The sequence below is a fragment of the Dama dama genome, chromosome 22 (genome assembly GCF_033118175.1).
Source record: "Dama dama isolate Ldn47 chromosome 22, ASM3311817v1, whole genome shotgun sequence".
NCBI classification, from domain to species: Eukaryota; Metazoa; Chordata; class Mammalia; order Artiodactyla; family Cervidae; genus Dama; species Dama dama.
In genome coordinates this window covers 17,952,455-17,964,784 of record NC_083702.1, presented here as the reverse complement: position 1 = coordinate 17,964,784, position 12,330 = coordinate 17,952,455, and the positions used below count along the sequence as shown (strand labels likewise).

General features: G+C 41.1%; 1 protein-coding gene across 1 annotated transcript in view; it reads left to right on the top strand.

Annotated features, from left to right (window-relative positions):
• The window catches only part of LOC133043052 (uncharacterized), a 187,832-nt gene that overhangs the window by 28,374 nt on the left and 147,128 nt on the right, over positions 1–12,330 (top strand). The window contains exons 9-12 of the mRNA XM_061123942.1: positions 3,854–4,162; positions 4,254–4,562; positions 11,678–11,770; positions 11,847–12,161. Coding sequence (XP_060979925.1) covers positions 3,854–4,162; positions 4,254–4,562; positions 11,678–11,770; positions 11,847–12,161 — 1,026 coding nt within the window. The remainder of the gene's footprint in view (positions 1–3,853; positions 4,163–4,253; positions 4,563–11,677; positions 11,771–11,846; positions 12,162–12,330) is intronic.

Here is a 12,330-nt window from a genome sequence, read left to right as displayed (position 1 = left end):
TCAGTTCATTGCCCATCAGCTGGGAGAATGGAAAGTTCCAAGAAAGCTGGTGTCTGATCAGAGGGACAATAGGGGACGTGTGGGCTAGAGTGGACTGAGACAACTACCCATCCTCCCTGAGTGCACTGTAGCTATGAGCTAGGAGCTTCATATGCTTTCCTCTTACAAGTCTCTGCTATTCTTTACTTCTCCAGTGGTCTTACCTGACACTAAAATAGCTTTATTTATTCTCCCAGTTAAAATAAATCCTCATGATTTTTTTTTTCATAATTCATGTTTTTTAAGAGTGAAACATTTGCTAACAGCCACATACACACTCCCTTTGCACAGGAAGGCTATGAGAGGGAGGGACAAAAATGAGGATGTACTTTCCTGGGTGGAGTTGTTTCTATACAAAAAGTGTGAGACATTATTTTGCACTAGGTTAGTATGAGTGGAGGCTACTCCAACTATAGGAGGACATCATTTACATATATAGAGGGTACCCCTACAGGGGTTATCATTTAACAGATCAGAGATTCTTATGGATTTTTGCCAGATTTCAAATTTCCTTTGCAAATTTAGACATAAATGTTCATAGTTCTTTGATGGTAGAGAATTGTTGATGAAATGCTCTGAGTCACATATTCTTCCATTGTTACTAGAAAAGTCTCTCCAATTTTTCCTTTAAAATATCTGTATAAATGCAAAGTTTGGAGGAACACTTAGCCATGCACTGACAAGTCAAAGGTGGAGGTAATAAAACTTGAATTTCTGTGTTTTATGTTAAGAGATTATATAGTTCATATTTGATGACTTCAATGATATAAGAGACTTGTGTTTGGGGGCTTATTTGGAGTTAGTGGACACATATAATTTTTGAAGAAGTTGGAAAATTTTTTATAGTAGCTGGGAGGAAAGAGAATGGCAATGGGAGCTGATGAAGGTAACTGTGAGGTTCTCTGAGCAGCACTGAGGGGCCAGGTGTGGTATGGAGGATGCTATGTGTGCCTAAGGACACAGGATGTGTCCTACACAGCAAGAGACCAGACAAGGATATGTCTTTACTATATTTAATATATTTACTCACATTGGCCTTCTATTTAATAATTTTCTTGGAATTTTCATGCACATATTCTTCCATATAAATTTTAAAATCAAGTAGAAAATAAAAAAGATATACTATATCTCAGAAGTCTCTATCTTGATATGTATAAGACTTTATTGATTATTCAGCATATATTTGAATATTTCACATGTGTCAGAGTATATAAAACAGATTACAAGAAATACTTTTTTCTTGTTCTTTCTAAATTTTTAATCTCATAGAATTAAAATAAGAATATCAATAACTTCAGATATGCAGGTGACACCACCCTAAAGGCAGAAAGTAAAGAGGAACAGAGGAGAGCCTCTTGATGAAAGTGAAAGAGAAGAGTGAAAAAGCTGGCTTGAAAGTCCACATTCAAAAATCTAACATCACTGCATCCAGTCCCATCACTTCATGGCAAAGAGATGGGGAAACTTTGGAAACAGCAACAGACTTTATTTCCTTGGGCTCCAAAAACACTGCAGACTGTGACTGCAGTCATGAAATTAAAAGACGCTTGCTCCTTGGAAGAAAAGCTATGACAAACCTAGACAGCATATTAAAAAGCAGAGACATTACTTTGTGCCAAATGTCCATATAGTCAAAGCTATGTTTTTTCCCAGTAGTTATGTATAGAAGTGAGAGCTGGATCATAAAGAAGGCTGAGCACTGAAGAATTGATGCTTTTGAACTGTGGTACTGGAGAAGACTCTGGAGAGTCCCTTGGACAGCAAGGAGATCAAATCAGTCAATCCTAAAGCAAATCTCAACCCTGAATAACTCATTGGAAGGATGTATGCTGAAGCTGAAGCTCCAATACTTTGGCCACATGATAAGAAGAAATGACTCATTGGAAAAGACCCTGAGGCTGGGAAAGATTGAAGACCTGAGGAGAAGGGGACGACAGAGGATGAGATGGTTGGATGGCATCACTGACTCAATGGACATGAGTTTGAGTAAACTCAGGGAGATAGTGAAGGACAGGCAAGCCTGGTGTGCTGCAGGCCGTAGGGTCACAAAGAGTTGAACACAACTGAGTGACTGAGCAACAAAAACAACCAGTTAAATAAAAATGCTTTAATTAGAATGTGTAGCCTGTGACCAAATTCCCAGCCAGAGGAAACTAGGGGTCCTAATCTGGACCTCTCTGGGAAGATGGAAATGGATAAATAATAAAAAGTAAGCAGATCATCCTCACTCTCATCATTCATTCCTATATCAGTGGTCAAGCTAATCCTTCAATTCTTTAATTTCTGTGGTGTCTTTTCTGTTCTCTCTTGCTCTCTGTAGTAGATTTTTATTCTTTTACATCATTCTTTCTGAGGCTTCAAAGTTCACATACTTATGCAATCAGAGTCCTTTACCAGGACAAATTCCACCATGTACGTAAATAATTGTGAGCACACTCAGAAACTAGGCAAATTATTTTTTTATTTTTTTAATTTAATTTTTTAATTTTTTAAATTTTTATTAGTTGGAGGCTAATTACTTTACAATATTTTTTAAAAATTGTTCTTTATGATTGCAGGGATTTTTTTTCCCATTGGATTACTTTTTTTCTGTCCAAATATGGTCCATGAAGGATGAAATCATGATCATGAGTCTTTTCTTTGGTCTCTCTCTCATACTCCATCCACTCCTTGTTTAACATACCACTCACCCCACCTCACTCCCTACAGAAGTTCTTCCCTTTTGGAGTGTCCTTTCCATCTATTTGTAGCTCTTAAGATCATTTCTTCTTTTCTGCACTGGGGGAATTGGGAAAGTGTAGCAGTGTTAGGTGGTAAATGGGAGAAGCACAGGGGATAAAAGGTGCTAAAATCTCGTTGAACAAGTGTTTGGTTTCCAAATCTATGTTACGTCCCTATTGAGTCTTTTGCAATTTAGAGTTCTCTAAAATATATATGGCTTGCTTGCTCTCTGCTCTCTTCCTCTCACTCTCCTTTTTCGTAGCTTGCTGGCTTCTTATCTCAGAAATCCAAATAGGAAAGGAATATGCACTCAGTATATAGATAGGGTTAGAATACATTAAATTATCATCACTCCTTCACATTTGCTAAGAATCTCATGTCTAGGATGAAGTAATCAACTAACTCAGTTGTCTTGCATAATCCCACTGCGACTTCACTTTCTCTCAGGTGTGTTCATAAACCTTAGGTTTTAAGAAAGATGGCTAGGATCATTCCCTGCCTCTCCTATGACTCTCTGAGCTTTTGTCATTTCCAAAGTTACCTGTGAACAACTTCTTTCTCAATTAGGTTACCTAATTGTGACCTAATGCCTGCACTCAGATCCAGCCCACATGATGTTCCCATCCTCAGTGACTTGAATATTGGCTCAGAGAAAACTGGCCAGAATTCTAGCCCAGAAATCTCAGGATGACCTTCTAAACCTCTCTGGCTCTTAGGCCTCTAACCTCTTGAATCCCATGGACCTTTTTCACTTTCAGTTCAGCTCTGTACCCACGTTTGAATGTCTATCACTGTGCAGTGTCTTTGGGTCTTGTAGTTTCCAGACCCCCAGATAAGAATTAACATTCCTAACCAAAATATATATTCTCAGGATTCAGCCATTCCAAACTGACCCTGCAGTCCTTCTGGATACCTCTTCAGAAACTTGCTCATGAAAATGCAATCTGACAATGACAGTCAAATTCTTCTTATCCCCTCTTATTTCACTGTTGGAAAGTAAAGCTTTCCCACCATTGCCTGTGAGATGTTGTTTCCAATTGTCAAGCCAGGTTCATGAACACTCACTGGGTTTGTTGTTCTTTGTTTGTCTTAGGATTTGTGCATCTGGCTGGAGGGGATGGACCCTGCTCAGGGCGAGTAGAAGTGCATTCTGGAGAAGCCTGGACCCCAGTGTCTGATGGGAACTTCACACTCCCCACTGCCCAGGTCATCTGTGCAGAGCTGGGGTGTGGCAAGGCTGTGTCTGTGCTGGGACATGTGCCCTTCAGAGAGTCAGAAGGCTGGGTCTGGGCTGAAGAGTTCAGGTGTGAGGGGGAGGAGCCTAAGCTCTGGTTCTGCCCCAGAGTGCCCTGTCCAGGGGGAACGTGTCACCACAGTGGAGCTGCTCAGGTTGTCTGTTCAGGTGAGATGCACGTCAGGACTTATCCTCTATGTACACTCAGTGCAAGCTAAACAAGAAATCAGATTTTGCTGAAATCCTCTTTTTCTGTCAGTGTACACAGAAGTCCGTCTCATGAAAAATGGCACCTCTCAGTGTGAGGGGCAGGTGGAGATGAATATTTCTGGACAATGGAGAGCTCTCTGTGCCTCCCACTGGAGTCTGGCCAATGCCAATGTTGTCTGTCGTCACCTCGGCTGTGGCGTTGCCATCTCCACCCCAAACGGAGCAGAAGGAAGTGATCGGCTCTGGAAAGCCCGATTTCACTGCTCAGGGGCTGAGTCCTTCCTGTGGCAATGCCCTGTGACTGCCCTGGGTGTTCCTGGCTGTTCCCATGGCAACACGGCCTCTGTGATCTGCTCAGGTAAGAAAGCGAAGGGCTACTGTACTTAGGATGCTCCTGGGGTGAAATGTCCCCAAAGCAGAGAGTAAGGGAAAACAGGCTTAAAAAGAAAGATATTCCGTAGTGAAAAATTTAGTCTTGTTACTGAACTCAGGTTTCAGCTGCTCATTACTCAAGAATCCAACACTGAGAGACGAGTGTGTGGTAAAATTAAGACAGCTTTATTGAGGAAACCAGCAGTTCTGGGGAGACAGAGGACTAATGTAACAGAGAACCAGCTCCTCCTTGCTGATCAGGCACGAGAGTTTTTAAATGGGAATTTCTGGAGTGCACAGGTGGAGGCAGGGGACAGGTTACCTGCAGAATAGCACAGCTTGCTTCGAGAATCATCTTGAAATAGGTCTGATCAGTGTCACCTTTATTGTTTGAATTACAATTAATCATCAGTTCTAGTGTCCTTGTGTTCCCATTTCCTTGAGGCCGATTCTTGGAATTGTGTAAGATGAAGATTATGGGTTTCCCTGTTGGCTCAGATGGTGAACAATCGGCCTGCAATGCAAGAGTCTTGGGTTTGATCCTTGGGTTGGGAAGATCCCCTGGAGAAGGAAATGGCAACCCACTAGTCTGGTCATCATGTAATTTTTTTTGCTGCCACCTGTTTGGGATTTCAGTATCTTCAAAATAGCTCAAAAGATATGGCTCAGAGTGTTATCTATAGCCCATGAGAAGGAACTAAAGGTCCTTGAGTTTGTTTAGGGCTAAACTATTATTATTTTGTCCTATTTGACTGTTTTCTTTTGTTTCTGAATTTTTTTCATTTCTGTGATTAAATTTATTCTTTAGCTAGGTTTTTCTACAAACAGGCAGGTGGAGGACATGAGGGTGGGCTGTCCTGAGAAGGCTCCGTTAGGTCCTGCTCCATAACATTCTCATTGTTCACTCATTTTTTCAGGGGAAAGAAGTGCTAAGAAATGCTAAGGAGTGCTATGTCAGGGAAAGAAACGCCTAGATGAATAATATTTTTTATGAAAGATTATTATTTAAGGATAATAATAGAGAACAAATACAAACAATAAGTGTATACCTAGGTCATGTTCCCCAACCTAGATCTACAAAGAGAACATTCATAGCACCATAGAATCACTATTGCCTCCCAATAGCTGTGTCCTCCTCCTCTCCAGGGAGGACTGCTTACCTAAGACTTGTACTTCCATAGAGTATTTTCTCAGGTTTTGAACTTTATGTAGAACCATACATCTGTTTTCTTTTGTGTCTAATTTCTTTGACTCCAAACTGTGTTTGAGATTCACTCATGATGTTGTTTATGGCAACATTGTATTCATTTTTATTATGATAGAGTATTCCTTTGAATGATCACATGACCATGCATTGAACCATTCAACTAATGGCAGAGGTTTGAGTTTATTTCCAGTTCTTGACCTTACAAATACAATGGTGCAAATTACCATGATGATGACTTTTGGAAGAAATATTTATTATGATTTTTGTGTGTTTAATTCTGTCTTATATTTTTATTTTCTTAATGGCATGCTGTACTTCAATGAGCCAAGTTACGCATCATAGGTTTGACTTATCGACTTTTTCTCTGTACATGTAGTGCTCCTTCAGTCAGTCAGTTCAGTGCAGTCGCTCAGTCATGTCCGACTCTTTGCAACCCCATGGACTGCAGCACGCCAAGCTTCCCTGTCCTTCACCATCTCCTGGAGCTTGCTCAAGCTCATATCTGTTGAGTTGGGGAAACCATCCAGTCATCTGATTCTCTGTCGTCTCCTTCTCCTCCTTCCTTCAGTGTTTCTCAGCTTCAGGGTCTTTTCCAATGAGTCAGTCCTTCCCACCATGTGGCCAAAGTATTGGAGCTTCAGCTTCAACATCAGTCCTTCCAATGAATATTCAGGACTGATTTCCTTTAGGATTGACTGGTTGGTCCTCCTTGCCATCCAAGGGACTGTCAAGAGTCTTCTCCAACACCACAGTTCAAAAGCATCAGTTCTTCAGCATTCAGCTTTCCTTCTGGTCCAACTCTCACATCCATATGTGATTACTGGAAAAATCATAGGTTTGACTAGATGGGCTTGGTCAGTAATGTCTCTGTTTTCAATATATTGTCTAGGTTGGTCACAGCTTTTCTTCCAAGCAGCAAGCATCTTTTAATTTCATGGCTGCAGTCATAATCTGCAGTGATTTTGGAGCCCAGGAAAATAAAGTCTGTCCCTGTTTCCCCATCTTTTTGCCATGAAGTGATGGGACCAGATGCCATGATATTAGTTTTTTGAATGTTGAGTTTTAAGTCAACATTTTCACTCTCCTCTTTCACTTTCATCAAGAGGCTCTTTAATTTCTCTTCACTTTCTGCCATAAAGGTGGTGTCATCTGCATATCTGAGGTTATTGATATTTCTCCCAGCAATCTTGACTCCAGTTTATGCTTCATCCAGCCCAGCATTTTGCATGAGGTACTCTGCATATAAGTTAAATAAGCAAAGTGACAATATACAGCTTTGATGTACTTCTGTCTCAGTTTTGAACCAGTCCATTATTCTAATCCACAGAGTTCCTTATATCCTTTGTCTAGTCCAAAATCACAAAAATGTTCTCTGAGAGTATCTCACAGAAGTGTAATTGTATTTTTTTTTTTTTTTGCATATAATTGTATTTTGCTTCTAGGATTGACATCTCTGTAGGATAAGGGGCAAGTGTCATGTTTTCATATGGGTATCCAGTTCACTCAAAATCTTTTTCTGAGAAGACTATTCCCCATTGCAGTGTCACCTTTGTGATAAGAAAAAGGGCACATATGTCTGAATACATTTTTTAGACTCTCTATTCTGTTCCACTGTATTCTTTGTCTCTCCTTGCACCTGCACCGCATTTTCTTAATTATTGTAACTTTACAGTAAGTCTTAAACCTTCCCTGGTGGCTCAGACAGTAAAGAATCTGCCTGCAAGGTGGGAGACCTGGGTTTGATCCCTAGGTTGGGAAGATCCCCTGGAGAAGGGCCTGGCAACCCACTCCAGTATTCTTTTTTTTTCCCACTTATTTTTATTAGTTGGAGGCTAATTACAATATTGTAGTGGTGTTTGCCATACATTGACATGAATCAGCCATGGATTTACATGTATTCCCCATCCCAATCCCCCCTCCCACCTCCCACTCCACCCGATCCCTCTGGGTCTTCCCAGTGCACCAGCTCTGAGCACTTGTCTCATACATCCAACCTGGGCTGGTGATCTGTCTCACCCTTGATAATATACATGTTTCAATGCTGTTCTCTCGAAACATCCCACCCTCGCCTTCTCCCACAGAGTCCAAAAGTCTGTTCTGTACATATGTGTCTCTTTTTCTGTTTTGCATATAGGGTTATCATTACCATCTTTCTAAATTCCATATATATGGATTAGTATACTGTATTGGTCTTTATCTTTCTGGCTTACTTCACTCTGTATAATGGGCTCCAGTTTCATCCATCTCATTAGAACTGATTCAAATGAATTCTTTTTAATGGCTGTGTAATATTCAATGGTGTATATGTACCACAGCTTCCTTATCCATTCTTCTGCTGATGGGCATCTAGGTTGCTTCCATGTCCTGGCAATTATAAACAGTGCTGCAATGAACATAGGAGTTCTCCTGTCTCTTTCAGATCTGGTTTCCTCAGTGTGTATGCCCAGAAGTGGGATTGCTGGGTCATATGGCAGTTCTATTTCCAGTTTTTTAAGAAATCTCCACACTGTTCTCCATAGTGGCAGTACTAGTTTGCATTCCCACCAACAGTGTAAGAGGGTTCCCTTTTCTCCACACCCTCTCCAGCATTTATTGCTTGTAGACATTTGGATGGCAGCCATCCAGACTGGCGTGTAATGGTACCTCATTGTGGTTTTGATTTGCATTTCTCTGATAATGCCCACTCCAGTATTCTTGCCTGGAGAATCCCCATGGACAGAGGAGCCTGGCAGGCTATACTCTATTGGGTCACAAAGAGTTGGACACGACTGACTGACTAAGCACACATAGTAAGTCTGGGTAACTTTAATTTAAAGAAGTTATGTTGTTGCTTTTCTTGCCTACTGCTTTGGTCATTCTTGGTTTTTGTATTTTGTATACATTTTTGAAGCTCCAGTACTTTGGCCACCTGATGCAAAGAGTTGACTCACTAGAAAAGACCCTGATGCTAGGAAAGACTAAAGGCAGGAGGAGAAGGGGATGACAGAGGATGAGACAGTTGGATGGCATCACTGACTCAAAGGACATGAGTTTGAGCAAGCTCTGGGAGTTGATGATGGACAGGGAAGCCTGGTGTGCTGCAGTCCTTGGGGTCACAAAGAGTCAGACACGATTGAGTGACTGAACAATAGCAACATAAAGTTTGAATCAGCTTGTCATGTTTCAGACACACACACACACAAGGGAATTTGATTGAGGTTAGATTTAATCTGTATAGAAATTTGAGAATGACTGACTTTGACAACATTGAGTTTCCCAATTCACTGACAAAATATATCCCTTCATTCAGTTAGGTCTTGAATTTCTCTCAGATGTTTTGCACATGTTTAACTAGGTTTTCTCCTAGGCATTTTATGGGTTTGATGTTATTAGTATTTCCTTCAGTGAAGGTTTTCTAGGAATGAATTCTCTCTGAACTTGACCTGGATTCCCCAAATGTTAGATTAGTATTTTGCTTTCATCCCTCTTTCTTTTCTCTCTCTCTCTTGTTCTAGCTTTCCCTTTCTCTCCTTATTTGTCCCTCTCCTGCCCTGTTTCTCCCTGAGTGTGTAAAATCTGTCTGGATTAGGTTGCAGACATGATGCTCCTTTATCCCTCCCTCCCAACAACAACAAAAATACTTCTGGGAATTTCCTTACAAAACCACAGTTCACTCAAAGCTTTAGAGATGTCAGCCCCAGATGACATCTAAGTGCAACCACATGAGAAACCCCAAAGATAGAACTGCCAAGTTGAGTCTTTCCCAAGTTACTGACCCAGGAAATCATGAGCAAAATTAAAAAATAAATTCCTTCAACTGCTAAGTTTGGGGGGAGATTTTGCTATATAGCATTATTAACTAGGCACTTACCATATGACAAGCATTTCTAAAGAGAGGAATATTTATCCTCTGATCTTCCATTTTACTATTTCTACTTTATGCTGATCAAATGTGCTGATACACTCATTCTCTTGTTCTTAATTTCAGCTGTTAACTTTTTCAGCTGTAGATTTTCATTTTTTTTTTTGTTATCATTTCTCTGCCAAGATACACATCGTGTTAATTAATTCTTTGTGCAGTTTAATCATGGCTATTTAAATTCTCTGTCGGACTATAAAACTCTTAGAGGAAAACATAGGCAGAACATTCTTTGACATAAATTGCAACAAGATCTTTTTTGATCAACCTCCTAAGGAAAATAAAAACAAAAAAAATTATTTTTAAAAAGGACCTAATTAAACTTAAAACCTTTTACATATCAAAGGAAACCATAAACAGAACAAAAAGACAACTCTCAAAATGGGAGAAAACATTTGCCAATGAAGCAACTAACAAGGGGTTAATCTTCAAAGACACAAACAGCTCAATATCAACAAACCAAACAGTCCAATGAAAAAATGGGAAAAAGACCTAAATAGACATTTTTCCAGACATACAGATGGCTAACAAATGCAACATCTCTAATTATTAGAGAGATGCAAGTTAAAACTACAGTCAGGTAATACTTCACACCAGTTAGAATGTCTATCATTTAAAAATCCACAAAGAATAAATGCTGGAGAGGATGTGCAGGAAAGGGAATCCTCCTACATATGAGCATGTAAATTGTTACAACTACTGTGGGTTGCCATGCCCTTTTTCAGGGGACATTCCAACCCAAGGATTAAAGCCAGGTCTCCCGCAATGCAGGCGGATTCTTTACTGTCTGAGCCACCAGACTCAGAAGCTCTACACAATTGATACTAAGTGTAAAATATATATTGCCTGGAGAATCCCATAGACATGGGCCTGACGGGCCACAATCCGTAGTGTCACAGAGTCAGACACGACTGAAGTGACTTAACATGCACGCACACATAAATAGATAAATAATAACCTATTTTATAGCACAGGGAACTCTACTCAGTGATCCATGGTGACCTAAATAGGAAGTGAATCCAAGAAAGAGGGGCTATATATATATATATAAATACACACACACACACATATATATGTGTATATATATATATATATATATATATATATAGTTGTTGTTGTTTAGTCACTGAGTTGTGCCTGACTCTTTTGTGACCTCATGGACTGCCATGCTCCTTTGTCCATAGGATTTCTCAGGCAAGAATACTGGAGTGGATTGCCATTTTTTTCTCCAAAGGCTCTTCCCAACCTAGTGATGCAACCGCAGTCTCCTGTTTGGCAGGCAGATTCTTTACCACTGGGTCACCTAGGAAGCCCATATGTATATATATATATATAACTTACTAAATTTGCTGTACTGCAGAAGCTACCACAACATTGTAAAGTGATTATACTCAAATAAAAATTAATAAAATTAAATAAAATAAATTCTCTGTCAGGTAACTTTAGGAGCCAAGTACCCTGGGAAATTTTTTAATGTTTCTTTTTCCTCCTGGTTTTCCATGAGATGTCTTTTATTTAAGTATTTTTAAAATCACAAACATTGTAGATAAAAAATTGTACAACTCCTTCAGAAAGGATTTTATTTTGCTTCTTCTATTTAAGGGATAGACTTAAGGATAGAACAAATTATTTAACTCATTCTTAGGGCAAAGTTTGACTTAAAAGAGGACTTGTGCCATTGTCAGGACCAGGGCTCTTCAGAGAGAAAGAGAACACTAAGATTATAACTTCACTGGTATCTTACAGCTTTCATCTCAGCTCCATCACTAGGTCACTATTAAAAAAATTTTTTTTTCTTTTGAACTTTTTACTTTCTATGGGGTATAGCCGATTAACAATGTTGTTATAATTTCAGGTAAACAGCCAGGGACTCGGCCATACATATACATGCATCCATTTTCCCCCAAACTCTCCTCCCCTCCTAAAAATTATTTAGTTTAACTGACTTTCCTGTTCTTTAACCCTCCCAACCCTCTAATCATCGCTGTTTCTTCAGGAAACCAGACCCAGGTGCTGCCCCGGTGCAACCGCTTTGTGTCTGAACCAACAGGCTCTGCATCCTCAGAGGAGAGCGCCCCCTACTGCTCAGGTGAGGGTCCCACAGGACAGAAGACCCTTCTCATTCCCCAGGTCACCGCCCCATTGTCCCATTTCTCTCTCCTCAGACAGCAGACAGCTCCGCCTGGTGGACGGGGGCGGTCCCTGCGCCGGGAGAGTGGAGATCCTTGAGCAGGGCTCCTGGGGCACCATCTGTGATGACGGCTGGGACCTGGATGATGCCCGCGTGGTGTGCAGGCAGCTGGGCTGTGGAGACGCCCTCAATGCCACGGGGTCTGCTCACTTCAGGGCAGGATCAGGGCCCATCTGGCTGGACGACCTGAACTGCACAGGAAAGGAGTCCCACGTGTGGAGGTGCCCTTCCCGAGGCTGGGGGCGGCACCACTGCAGACACAAGGAGGACGCGGGGGTCATCTGCTCAGGTCTGCGCCGCACACTGCCCACAGGCTGGGGGAGGGGTGGGGCTCTGAAGAACGGGGGTCTGAGCCCTGAGGGAGAGATGCTGAAAGGACCTGAGAAGGTGGCTTCCCCCCATGGAGCGCGTCTTTCCAGCAGACGTGAAGACAAGGTCCTTTCACTGCCTCCTGCAGC